General features: G+C 39.8%; 1 protein-coding gene across 8 annotated transcripts in view; it reads left to right on the plus strand.

Moving 5' to 3' along the window:
- GOLGA3 (golgin A3) overlaps nucleotides 1-13685 on the plus strand; it is a 31131-nt gene that overhangs the window by 6271 nt on the left and 11175 nt on the right. For all 8 annotated transcript variants that reach the window (XR_012831487.1, XR_012831485.1, XR_012831486.1 and 5 more), the window contains 12 exons: nucleotides 631-743; nucleotides 1253-1944; nucleotides 3221-3332; nucleotides 5112-5418; nucleotides 6052-6254; nucleotides 6637-6774; nucleotides 7763-7924; nucleotides 8747-9115; nucleotides 10298-10375; nucleotides 11340-11603; nucleotides 12113-12207; nucleotides 12909-13125. Coding sequence is in view for 5 of the 8 variants with exons in the window: in XM_075718386.1 (XP_075574501.1) it covers nucleotides 631-743; nucleotides 1253-1944; nucleotides 3221-3332; nucleotides 5112-5418; nucleotides 6052-6254; nucleotides 6637-6774; nucleotides 7763-7924; nucleotides 8747-9115; nucleotides 10298-10375; nucleotides 11340-11603; nucleotides 12113-12207; nucleotides 12909-13125 (2750 nt within the window). In the remaining 3 variants the exon portion in view is untranslated. The remainder of the gene's footprint in view (nucleotides 1-630; nucleotides 744-1252; nucleotides 1945-3220; nucleotides 3333-5111; nucleotides 5419-6051; nucleotides 6255-6636; nucleotides 6775-7762; nucleotides 7925-8746; nucleotides 9116-10297; nucleotides 10376-11339; nucleotides 11604-12112; nucleotides 12208-12908; nucleotides 13126-13685) is intronic.

A 13685-nucleotide genomic window follows, 5' to 3' on the forward strand; every position in this document is an offset into this window, starting at 1 on the left:
GCTGAAGCTATTCTAATCTTCTTGATTATTAGGAGTAACAGGTGACATTTAAAAAAAAAAAAGAACAGCAGAACCAGGTGATTTTAAGCTAAGTAATAGAGGGGGGAAGAGAACAGCAATAAATGGGAGAGAAGGAGGAAGCCCTTATATTAAGGTATCTAATGCTGCAGGACTTTTCTGAAATAATATTTTTTAAAAAGCCTTACTACAGGAAAGATTTAATGTGAGTTAACAAAAATAAGAAAATGCATCTAGGGAACATCTTTCCCTGACCCATAGGGAATGAGTGGACTGCGTAGGTCCTGCTTAGTTTTATAATTTTAGTACTGTCAGAAGTGCAGGGCAGGTGAGATTAAATGACAGCAATAGTTTTGTTCTTGCTGTATATTCTCTTGTCATATATACATGGAGGAACTACATCATTTGCAAACTGAGCAATGGAAATACAGAGGCTTTATCAGTGCTTACACAAGGATATATTAGAGGAGGTGCATGCCAATGGGCTTTCCTTGCGTTCCTTGCTTAAGCATGAAGCATGCTGCTGATGGTAGAAGGGGCTTTTTCCTTTTGCATCAGATTTGCCTGTGTTGGAGTTTTCTGTTTGGCTGTAAAGATACCTTTCACTTACAGGCTCAGCAGAGTCTCCACTCCCACTGGAGAAAGAAGAACAAATAAGACTTCAAGCAAGACGACGGCTGGAAGAACAGCTCAAACAATACAGGGTAAAGAGACATCAAGAAAGAGTGAGTACCACACAACAGATCTTCTAGATTCAGCGTGTTGTTGAGAAGCTTGAAAACTTTATCCTTTCTGTGCTCTGAATTACTGTTTTCTCTGCTTTAAATGTTCAGTAGTTTTCTCAAATGTGAGAAAGCTTTTTTTTTTTTTTTTTTTTCTTCTGGAGATGCAAAATTTGATTCACTGTTACCTCATCAGTAACATACCGTTTTGTGCTACTTAAAATGGGGAAAAAAACCAAACCCAAAACTTAAGTCACCTAAATGTTCAACTTTTCCTATATTTTTCAGTTAGCTTTTGGAGTCTACCTTGATCATTTTCAACATGCCTACACTGAGCCTTGATAGGGTTGATTGCTGATGTAATTTACCTTGTTTATGAAATGATGCATATATTTAAATATTAATGTAAAAGTGTAGAGCTTTACGTATTAAGTTCTACAGCAAAATAAGTCTTTGGTGCTAGTTCATATGTAACATTCTGGAATTTATCATTGACTCTTTGCTTCTTTTAGTCGAATCAGTCTACATCCAAAAACCGGCCCTCCAGCACCCTAGATCCTGAGCTGATGTTAAATCCAGAAATCTTGCCAAGAGCTAGCACTGTAGCAATGACAAAAGAATACTCCTTTTTGCGGACCAGTGTCCCCAGGGGGCCAAAACTGGGTAGCTTGGGACTTCCATCATCCTCAAAAGAGAGAAGAAGTTCAAAATCTAAGCCCAGTAAGATCCGGTCCTTGGCTGACTACAGAACTGAAGATTCAGGCTCTAGAAACACTACTGGGAATTTTGTGGCTGCTGATTTTTCTGCTGGGACTCTGAAGCAAAGCAGAAGCGGTCCAACTTCAGTTGTTTCTGAGATTAGTCTACCCTCTGACACGGATGATCGAATAGAGAATTCCTCCTTGGCAGGAGATAGCGTTTCAGAGATTGATGGGAGTGAAGTGGGAATGAGGCTGGATGGAAACGAGAGTGACAGCTCTACCTACAGCAGCGTGTCGGGAAAAGGGCTGTATAACAGTTTACAGAATGCAGAAGGCAAACAGGGTATTCCGTATACAATAAACGGTCAGAAGATACATCCTGATGCAATGGGGCAATTTCCTTCCATCAGTGAGGTGCTGCAGGCTGCGGCAGTGGAGCATCAAGCCCAAGAGCAAGAAGTTAATGGGGAAGTACGGAGTAGGAGAGACAGCATTTCTAGCAGGTAAGAAAGATCACCGTACAGTGAGGCCATTATTAGGCATTATACTTTCTTGGAATAGGCAGCCTATTACTCTTACCTTCTACTAGCTTTGGATCCAGTTTTAATTTACATTCATTGTGATCAAATCTGTTGTTAATTTACAGATTCTAAAAGAAACTGAAATGCCACTTCACTTGAGTACCTATTTACTATGTATATCTGTAGAGGAAGATATTTTTGCCACTGATTGCGTGTTTTAAACGTACTGCTAGCAGTTGCATCTATCTGTATTTACTTGTGAAGCAGTCATTCATTCACTGAATCACTGATGTGGCCTTGGTCTTCAAAGTCTGAAGGTGTAGACTTAAGTGACTCAGTGATATTTATTATCATCCTTTTCCTGATCTATGCACGTACCTTTCAGACCTCAAATAGATATGAAATGCCAAGAGTCTTGTCCTAGATACTCTTATCTTCTTCAGCCCTTTAGAATGAGATTTACTTAGTCTCACAAGCTTATGTGTATACGGTAGGTATTAAACTGTGATTCAGCAAGCAAGTGAATGACTGGTGAAACCGTTAACAATGCAGTTGTATTTTTTTATCAGTTGGCTGCAGGTCCATGTTTTATACGTGGTAATTTTGAAATTAAGTTTTTGGTTTTTTTTTTTTCTTTGTTGGAGTAAAGTGTAGTGCCCCGAGATGGTAAGGTAAAATCAGTTGTTGATAATTATTCCAGCTTAGACTTAATTCTTCCAGTAATGACAGAGAGAAGATCTTTTTCTCTAGACTCCTTGGCGGTACATCAGGGAAGGAGCATAAGGAATCCCTTATACCAAATACCTGTTCTTCCTTCTTTTGCAGCAGCTGTTGGTATTTCTTAGGCACCTTCACATTAAAGCAGACAATTGCGGACAATAGTTGTGGAGGTTTTGTGCTCCCATTATGTCCATTTGTCTGCTTATAATGGGATGTGCAGCTACAGAATATAATGAAGTCAACCATTGCACTTCTGTAAAATAACAAATACATGGGTGCCACACTAGATTCTAGTTGCTGCAAATATAGGAAGCTAATGTATAAAACCTTATCGTGAATATAATTTGTTTATCTCTTTGGATGGTAACAAAAGTTGTTTCACTGTGTTCTGGATCCATTGTAAAGCCAGAAAAAATGTCGTAAATCCTAGGTCACGTGTGGAGTCTGAGTATCTCTTCATTGCAGCTTCACTTTTCTTCAACTACATGAGTGTTTTATTCTGACCCCTTAACTGTGTATGTGCTGTCTCTGTCTCCAGTGTTTCTATGGAAAGCTCTATCGCAGGAACTCATGACGAAATGTTGCAGGTTCTGAAGGAGAAGATGAGACTTGAAGGGCAACTAGAAGCACTCTCACTAGAAGCTAATCAGGTAGAAAATGAATTTGAATTTCTGTATTTAGCAAATTATATTAATGTGTTAGTTAATTTTCAAGAGCCTCCTACTCATTACTTGTGGGAATTGTGTGTTGTAAAAAATTAAATGTTGAATAAGGTACTTTACAAGGATGCTGTGGTGGGCTGACCCTGGCTGGACGCAAGGTGCCCACCAAAGCTGCTCCATCACTCCCCTCCTCAGCAGGGCAGGGGAGAGAAAATATAATGAAAGGCTCACGGGTCGAGATAAGGACAGGGAGAGATCACTCACCAATTACCATCACGGGCAAAACAGACTTGACTTGGGGAAATTAGTTTAATTTATTACCAATCAAATCCGAGTAGGATAATGAGAAATGAAACCCAAATCTCAAAACCCCTTCCCTCCACCCCTCCCTTCTTCCCAGGCTCAACTTCACTCCCAATTTTCTCTCCCTCCTCCCCCCCGCAAGCAGCGCAGGGGGATGGGGAATGGGGCTTGTGGTCAGTTCATCACATGTTGTCTCTGCCGCTCCTTCCTCCTCAGGGGAGGACTCCTCACACTCCTCCCCTGCTCCAGCGTGGGGTCCTTCCCCCGGGCTGTAGTTCTTCATGAGCTGCTCCAGCGTGGGTCCCTTCTATGGGGTGCATCCCCTCAGGAGCAGCCTGCTCCAGCGTGGGTCCCTTCTATGGGGTGCAGCCCCTCAGGAGCAGCCTGCTCCAGCGTGGGTCCCTTCTATGGGGTGCATCCCCTCAGGAGCAGCCTGCTCCAGCGTGGGTCCCCCGCGGGGTCCCAATTCCTGCCAGCAAACCTGCTCCAGCCTGGGCTCCTCTCCCCACGGGGCCACAGCTCCTGCCAGGAGCCTGCTCCGGCGTGGGCTTCCCCCGGGGTCCCAGCCTCCTCCAGGCCCATCCCCTGCTCCAGTTGGGCTCCTCCCCGGGTGCAGGGGGATCTCTGCTCCCCGTGGGCCCCCATGGGTGCAGGGCACAGCTGCCTCGCCACGGGCTGCAGAGGAATCTCTGCTCCGCGCCTGCAGCTCCTCCTCCTCCTCCTCCTCCTCTTGCACTGACCTTGGTGTCTGCAAGGCTGTTCCTCTCACATATTCTTACTCCTCTCTCCGCTGTTGTTCTTTGCAGTTTTTTTTGTCCCCCTTCTTAACTACGTTATCCCAGAGGCGCTACCACTGTTGCTGATGGGCTCAGCGTTGGCCAGCGGTGGGTCCGTCTTGGAGCCAGCTGGCGTTGGCTCTGTCAGACATAGGGGAAGCTTCTAGCAGCTTCTCACAGAAACCACCCCTGTAGCCTCCCTGCTACCAAAACCTTGCCATGCAGATGCTTAAGAGGATAAATATAAAATTAGTAAAGTCTTCAAAAGCTTTAAAAAGAAGTTGTGGGGCTTTTTTTTTTTTTTTTTGAAAGTCAAATTAAGAGAGAGATGATAAATCCAGAGTAATGCTAGCAATAGCTATATAGCTGTATTTTCTCTTTGTATTGATTGATGGTATAACACATATAATAGAAAGCATTCTTCCTTGAAGCGTGGAAACACGTGTCTTATTAAAAATCCTGACATGGTTACTGACACATAATGCTATGTGTCTTGTCTGTGCTTTCCTCTGTATTCTTTGACTATTCGAAATGCCTGCTAGGTGAGATGTCACTTGAAAAAAAGAATTTTTTACAAGCAAGTGGTCTTTGCCTTAGCAAAGCCATTTTGCTGGGCATCTTCTTTAGTCAGCCATTGATGTATTTTCTCTTAAGGCTTCAGTATTCTGATTTTTCTGGACACATTCAGGCTCTCAAAGAGAAGACTGAGCTACAAGCCCAACTTGCAGCTTTGAACATGAAGCTTCAAGCGCAGATGGAGCACAGCCAAACCAGCCAGCAGAAGCAGGAATCTCTGAGCTCAGAAGTGGCCACATTAAAGCAGTCTTGCTGGGATCTGGAACGAGCAATGGCTGACCTGCAAAATACCTTGGAAGCAAAGAATGCTAGTTTGGCTTCTTCAAATAATGATTTGCAGTTAGCAGAGGAGCAGTACCAAAGACTCCTGCTGAAGGTTGAAGATATGCAAAAAAATGTTCTCACCAGAGACAGCACAGGTGGGATGATGTAAATGTCAATCTTTAAAATTTGTTATTTTGTAAATCATTTTATTTCAACATAATTCTGAAGTCCAGGAAGAAGAAGGAATTTTAATTTGTGTTTCATTGATGTCATACTAATAAAATGGTCTGAATTTTAACATGATTGGGTTTTATTTTGTGTCATAGAAGTGCCACAGTTTGCAAGCTGCCACTGCCAGCTTGGAGAGAGAGGCATAAGTATTTAGTGTAGTAACTGTTTGACAGTGGACTAATGGTTTTTAGAAATTTGTACAAATATTGGTTTGTAACGATTACTCTACATGTCAGGATACCTGCTTCCTGATTTTTAATTAGTTTGTATTTTCTGCCTCTAAGGAACTATGAATGCTTATAGAAGTGATTCATTTATTTTAATTTTATTCTGCTTATGACCTGATATTTGAATTCTGGCACTTCCCCTCACTTTTGCAGGGAAAGCCAATCTTTATGTAATTAGGCATATATGTTTTTGTTCAAAAAGTAAGAAAAAAAGAAAAAGGGGGGAGGGGGAGAAAAAGCTACAATTATAGCAATAATCCTTGAGAATGTGTGCATAAAAATAGAACAATGGAGTGCGCTAGTCTAAGTTCTTTATTTTTCTTTTTCTAGTTCATGATCTGCGACAGCAGTTGGCTTCCTTACAGAACCAGCTTCAGAAGGTGCAGCTGGAACGGACCACACTGACCAATAAGCTAAAGGCATCTGAAACGGAAATCACATCGCTCCAAAACGTGCGGCAGTGGTACCAGCAGCAGCTTGTACTAGCACAGGAGGCCCGTGTCAGGCTGCAGAGTGAGATGGCCAATATACAGGTACTGTGACTTACTTGCATATGGGAGGACTGAGGATCTGTTCTTTTTTAAGTTAGTTTTATCCAGAGGATGTTGTTTATGAGCTCGGACGAGCGAGCCGGTCTCACTTGTGTATTCTTCAGGTGGAGAGCAGGGTGGGATGGTGTTTTGGTTTTCATCATGAGGTGTTAGTTCACATTAATGCTGAGGCATAAATTTAACCAAAGCACTTGCCTTCTGTGGATGAAAATCTGCAGTGCCAGGAAAGTGGTAGCTGAGATAAGGCACAGATAGATTCAACGTGATTTTTTTTTTTTCTCCCCTCTGAAACTCTTAAATTTATTGGACAAATTTTGACTGCTTGTATTAATCTGTGATTTCCCCTCCCTTCACCTTCCTTTAGGCTGGGCAAATGACTCAAGCAGGTATGTTGGAACATCTCAAACTAGAGAATGTGGCACTGTCTCAGCAGCTGACTGAAACCCAGCACAGATCCATCAAAGAAAAGGAACGGATTGCAGCACAGCTGCAAAATATTGAGGTATAGTTGTACGTGGTCTTCGTGAATTACGTTCTGCCTAGGTTGTGTATTCAGGTTTTGCAAACTCAAGCCTCTTCCAGCAAAGTAACATACATAAACATGAATTGATTCAAATGCTGCATTATAAAACCAGCAAACATTTCAGAGCAAATAAATTTGCATGACATTATGAACAGTAGGAGGGAGCAAGGCCATATGTTTCACATTCCAAAGTGATAACTTGCGTTTTCAGCTCTGGTATTTGGTTTTAACTGAATTTTAAAGGTGGATGTAAATGTTCTCCTTTGCCCATTCATGAACTTTTTCAACAGAAAACTTAATTGGAAGTTAAACTAAGTCAGTGAAGTGCTTCTTAAGTGTGTGAAGTTGCTCAGTACTCAGGTTTGTCCTTCCTGCCCTCCAGTAAGGAAAGGTGGGTAAAATCTGAAGTGCCTTACACTTGCTTTCAAAGCACTTAGAACCTTAAACCCACTGAATTTCAGTGACATTCCTGCTTCTAAGTCTCAAAGGACAGTAAAGCAGCAGGTCAATGGAAGCACCCTATCTCTGGTGGTACTAATAGCGGTTGCATAAATGACAGGAACTGCTATTTCACCGACTACCTACAGCATCCAAGGAATCTCTTTTGTTTCAGAATTTTTCCAAGCAGCTTGATTTTAATAAAGATTCCTTTTCTTTACATCAGTTTCATCAATTTAGAAAGGATATGGTGTTACTTAAAAGGAATTCTGATTATCACAAGTATACAAGACATGCACTGTTATTCTGAGGTGTCTTAAGTACATGAATGTGTGACTTCAGTGAAGACATACAGGTGTGTAAGGCAGACAGAATTATTTTTGCTTGTGTCTTTTCTCTAGAAATTTTCTTGATCATTTACCTTTTTCTTTTCAGGCGTTGTTTTTTGGGTTGGTTTTTTTTTCCTTCCCTTTTTCTCTGCCGCCTCCATGGAAATTATAAAAGTTGATTCCTTACTTTTTCTGTGCAGGCTGACATGTTAGATCAAGAAGCTGCCTTCATGCAGATCCAGGAGGCTAAAACCATGGTGGAAGAAGACTTGCAGAGAAAATTAGAAGAGTTTGAGGATGAGAAAGAACAGCTTCAGAAAATGGCTGATTCTGCAGCAACATTGGAGCAAGAATTGGAACAGGTAGACTGTTGTTAGGCAACTTCCAAGGGTTTCAAGGGAAATACTTACTTGGCTGATAAGGCAACAGTAAATAGGTCCTGAGCTCTAAACTTTTTTTAAACCTAAAAGATTGCTGCAAAAATGAAGTCCATATCACTCTGTCCCAGGTGAAATGGCTCCCTTTTTTTTTTTTTTTTTTTTAACCATCTCAGTAACAGTGCTTTTTTTTTTTTCTTAAATTTCAGAACTACTATCTTGTAGATGTTGGGGTTTTTTTTAGTGAATACAGTATGTGATCATTCTACATATAGATAAGAAGCATAGATCCACATTCAAAGTTGTTAGGCAGTCAGGATATCATTATGTACACTTACAGCGTAATAAATCTGCACTTTGCTACTGAGTGCCGCTTTAACCTTGTAACATTACAAAGGCAGCATGTCAGGGGCTGGAATGAGATAAAGTATGTGATAGCTCAGTATTATATTCCATGTAATTATATGGTATTATCATTAATAACACTGAATTTAACCAGTAGCTCTACTGTGGAGACATTTTTCAAATAAAAATTTAGAATACTGTGAATCTTACTTAAGAATATTTTAGGTTTGTCATTCTGGTCATTGCTTAGCCTGTAAGATTACAGATGCTGCAGAAGGCAATCAACGCGATTAATAGAGCAAATAGAAGAAGTGGACTAGGAAAGTTCAAAAACATTTTCACCTTCTGCTGTTTTCTCCTAGAAGCTAAATTATTAGTTAAAATATTTTATTTTAATTGGAGTGCATTTTCAAAGATAACAGTCGTTTTGTATGAATTTAATCTTAAAATACTTCTTCTCAGGTCAAGTTGACTTTGCACCAGCGAGATCTGCAGCTTGAATCTTTACAGCAAGAACACCTAGACCTAATGAAGCAATTCACTTTGACCCAAGAGACACTGCACACCAAAGAGCAGTCCCTGGATGACCTGCAAACACAGTATGATGAACTGAAGGCCAGATTAGAAGAGTTCCAAAGTGACGCTACTTCTAAAGATGACATGATCCAGTATTTGCAGAATGAGAAGATTGTCTTGGAAGTAGCTCTGCAGGCAGCAAAAGCAAGCAAAGAGCAACTTGACGAAGGAGCAGTGCGCCTTGGAGAAGATACAGAAGTAACATCACAAATCTTGGAACAACTGAGGCAAGAAATGGCAATCAAGTCAACCCAGGTAAGGAATCCCTAAAAGTATCTTATTTAAAGTAGCTGTTGCAGGGAAGTGTTGCCACAGGCAGATGACAGAGCCAGTTACGTGAGAGGAGATTGGTACATGCGAGTTTGTATATGTGTGTAGTTGCGAGATTCAGCTAGTGGGAATATTTTAATCAGTTCTCTCATTTTTCCCTGTTGGTAGACTATTTGACACTTTACATCCTGTTACGTCGTTGGTGAGCTTACAGTTTAATATCCCTTGGTATCTATATGCATTTATGTGTTTGTGTGGCACGGGATGGGAAGATGAGGTTAATCGATCTTGTTCTCTCTGTTTCCAAGAGCCACCATCTTTCTAAAATCTTCCAGGTTTAAAACATAATAACTTTGAGTACAGACCACAGTTTTAGAAGTAGGTTTTTGGTGTGCTCCTTTTCTGTCATGCTGTGGGACACACATCTTCCTTCTGCAGTAATTTGGTCATGTTTAATTGTGCCTTTTCTCTTGAAACAATATATCAGGGTTTGCTTTTGCGTATTGCTGTATACCAACTGAGGCTTTTTTGTAGTCACTGAACTATTTTACAAGATCAAGCCTAATGCATATCCTTATTCTCTTTGTGGCTGTTTCAAATTATGGTGACTCTTCCTTTCACACCTTAGTTTGATAGTCATGTATGCTCTGTATCTTTTAGAGCCTCCAAGCTCCATAGCAAGAGCTTTCTTACTGAATCCTGGTAATGATGAGTTCCTGGTAATCTTTAGAGATTTCTTTTGAAGATAATAATGGGACTTGATGGTATTACCAATAGAAGTATTGAAGAACTATGGAAATATATTTAACATAAAGATTGGGTTGTTTTTTTCCTTCAGAGAACCAGCTGGTTTCTTAATTTGATCATGTATGTGTGAACGGGTGCCATCCGGATACAACATGTACACTAATGATGCATACTAAAGCTTTAATGGCAGGATAAGGGGACTTCACGCATTCCTGCGGGTTGACAAGGCTCACTATGTGGCGACCTGTGTGAATGTATTTCTGTATAAAACGTTGTGTTAGCTAACAGTGCCATTGAGATGCCTCATTAGATTAGGCAGTTGGTACAAGCATAGCAAAAGATACTGTCGCTGCTTGAAATAACGTAGAATATGACATCTGGCATGTAAAGCAACGTGTTTGCTTTTTTCCCCTCTGGCAGGTAGAAAATCTGCAACAAGAAAATGCCAGCCTTAAAAAACAGGTTCAAAAAGTGAAAGAACAGTTCCTGCAGCAGAAGGTAAGCAAAACCAAACTATTTCAAAGAAATAAAACCAAGGAATATACTCTTTTTTTTTTTTTTTTTCCAGTGAAGGCATGTACTTCTGAGGGGTTTATTGAGGACACTTGAATCAATTTTCTGTATCAAAGAACTTTGTGACATAATTATTCAGTTTCTGCATTTCCTACAGTTGAATTTTTATCTGTAACTAACGTAAAAAGCAGATCCATCAACCAATTCATGCTTTCATTGGTCTTCAGGGAGTTTGTCAAATGATCCACCATATCAAATCTCTCTCTGGTTTCTTGACACTAGGTTTGCTCTTGCAAAACCACTTATGAAAATCTTCAAGTGTTTTCCTGCAGCTTTGAAAAATGATAGTTGCTTTGGTAATTTGATTGAAAATAAGTGCTTTACTGCAAATTTTATTCTGAATTTACACAGTTTTGAAACATTAATTTGAAATTGTGATGCCATTAGTGTTGCACATATATGTGTCTTGCACCATTAATTTACTGCTTGATTGCTTATTAACCTAATGCCAAAGGCTGTTTTAGCTTGTTAGATTTAAGTTTGGGAATGCTCTTTAAACTGTCAGTAGCAGTTAAGCCCTCTTCTCATGGCAAAAGTTATTGTGTGCATGGGATGGTTAATTTTTTACAATTAGTTTAGTTTAAAAAATGGCACGTAATTAGTGCACTTCCATAAAGAACGTGAGGAAGAGTATCCCATACTGCTATAAATGCTCTTCTTGGAGGTTTTTTTATGAACTGCTGATACATAGTGGTATTTGATATATGAGCTTATATAAAAGTCTTTGAACCAGAGTAAATATTGCAGAAGATGATGCTAGTTTGTATTCTTTGACACGCCCCCAAAAAACCTAAAAGAATATCAGTAAATACTTTAGAGTAAATTACTCTTTAAATTTGTAAAGCTGTAACAGAGGTGACATTGTCCTCTTGAAACTCTTGTGTCCAAGGTAATGGTGGAAGCTTATCGAAGAGATGCAAGTTCTAAGGACCAGCTGATTAGCGAACTGAAAGCTACAAAGAAGCGGCTGGACTCAGAAGTGAAAGAGCTAAAACGAGAGCTACTGAAAATTCAAGTTGAAAAACAGTCACTTGACTCTGAACATGCAAAACTACAGAAGGAAGTATCGCAGGTTCACCAGCAGATGCTGGAAATGGAAAATCATCTTCAGGCAGTGCAGAAAGAAAGAGACGATATGGAAACACGCCTACAGGTATGGAAGGTGTTACGCTTTGGACTTTGAGTGTGTTACATCCAGGATACGTTGCTATTAACTTTCAAAATACACAGAATGACCACCTGCAAGTTAAGGTTCTTGCTTACATATTTAATAGTGTCTATGCATTTGAGCATATACCTACCACCAACATTCTGTAAATACATGACTGCTTATTAACATCTCATGTAAGTAAATGGGGAGAAGCACATTATAGGAGTGGTAGAGGTGTGATGTAGAAGCAGTTTCCTTGGTCCCAAAGTGAACTCTGTCTGAGAGCAAAGACCAAACTAGAACTCCGTTCATACATCTTATGGTGGTGGCCACAGAGGGAAGAATTAAAGAAGAAATAAAAGGGAAAGAGAAAGGAGGTGGAGAACCTTGGAACAGTTTATATTTAGAGATGGAAGAAATTTTGAAGTTTCATGTTTATTCTTTTATAATCCAACATACAGCAAACATGCTTTTGTTCTTACTCTCATGGTGCTTTTTTCCTTCCTATTAAGTCTTTGCAGTTCGATAAGGAACAAATGGCATCTCTTGCTGAGGCAAATCAGGCATTAAAACAACAAGTAGAACAAATGCAAGAAGAAGCAAAAAAGTAAGTGTTCTTTTAGCAGAGACAAAAGAATGACAGCATTTGTTTTTCATATTTACCATTTTAGCAATCACTCTTTTCCTATTCCCTAGTCTTTCCTTTGGGAAATTTAAATAGTCAGTCACAGAGTCATATCCATGGAAAAGTGGTGGTTGCATGCTATGCAGGAGTTGCAGCTTCTGCTCTGATTCACTTATGCTTTTAACCAACAGTCTCTGCCATACAACATACATATTGGAGCTCATCCTAATTACCATTCACTGAATTTTAGCCTTGACTGGCTAGAATGTTGGCATTAATGAAAACTTTTTTTTTTCCCCTACTGGTAATCATAGGGTTTTTAGGATACCTGACACATCCACCAAGGATCTCAGATTAGATTGGATTCTTACTCTAAATTCTGTGTTATTTTTAGAGAGAGTAGTATATATTCCTTCATATCCATTTAATGATTCTGACAAAGACCTCTTAATTACCGTATTTTCTTAGAATGTTATCAAGAGTCTTAAAGGTGTTTCCTTGCAAAGGGCCAAATTGTACCTTACCAACCTGATGGCTTTCTCTCATGAGGTTGGTGACTCTGGGATGAGGGAGGAGAAGTGGATGTTGTTTTTTATTTGGCTATGTGAAAAATGAATATTTTGGTTGTTCTCTTCAGGCAGTTTTTGTTTTTACCTGATGTTTTGGTTTTTCTTTCACTCCAGGGCCATTACTGAGCAGAAACAGAAAATGAAGCGTCTAGGGTCAGATCTGACGAGTGCTCAGAAAGAGATGAAAGCAAAACATAAAGCCTATGAGAATGCAGTCAGCATTCTTAGTCGCCGGCTACAGGAATCTCTCACTGCAAAGGAATCTGCTGAAGCAGAGTTGAGCAAACTAAAAGCACAAATCGCTGATGGTGGAAACAACCAGATTGCTCAAGTATGCAGATGTCTTTTAACATTGTTAGTAAAAACATAGAGCTGTCTTGTTATTAAATATGAGTCTTGAAATATTTACACTGAAGTGATGGAAATATTTGGAATATAAAGCTAGATATGAACATGGTATCAGTGTTCTGAGCACTGAGAATTTCCTTAACTATACATTTGAGAGAGGTGATTTGGCAGAGTTTGGTTTGGTGGGGTTTTTTTCTTTACTTTACTTGTATCTTTTAGGTTACCAGTTGTAATCCAAGCTCAGGAGGATGATCAGCATTAGTGCTAAATTTCCTGATTAACTTTTATTGTTGGTTTATTTTTTGGTTGGTGTTTTTTTGGTGGGGTTTTTGTTGTTGTTGTTGTTTTGAAAGGCTCAGCATCTGAAGATTTCCCAAAATTGTAACTCTTACTGCTTTTTTCTCATTGACAGTTAAAAGTTCTTCAGGGTAGCCATAACTTACTCATATATGTTATGCCTGTGATAAGAAAATTAATTTACTGGGGGAAGCTCCAATTCCTTGGACCAATGGAGCGAGATACCAAATACACTAACAGCAGTAG

This window comes from Pelecanus crispus, chromosome 11, assembly GCF_030463565.1.
Source record: "Pelecanus crispus isolate bPelCri1 chromosome 11, bPelCri1.pri, whole genome shotgun sequence".
Taxonomy (NCBI): Eukaryota; Metazoa; Chordata; class Aves; order Pelecaniformes; family Pelecanidae; genus Pelecanus; species Pelecanus crispus.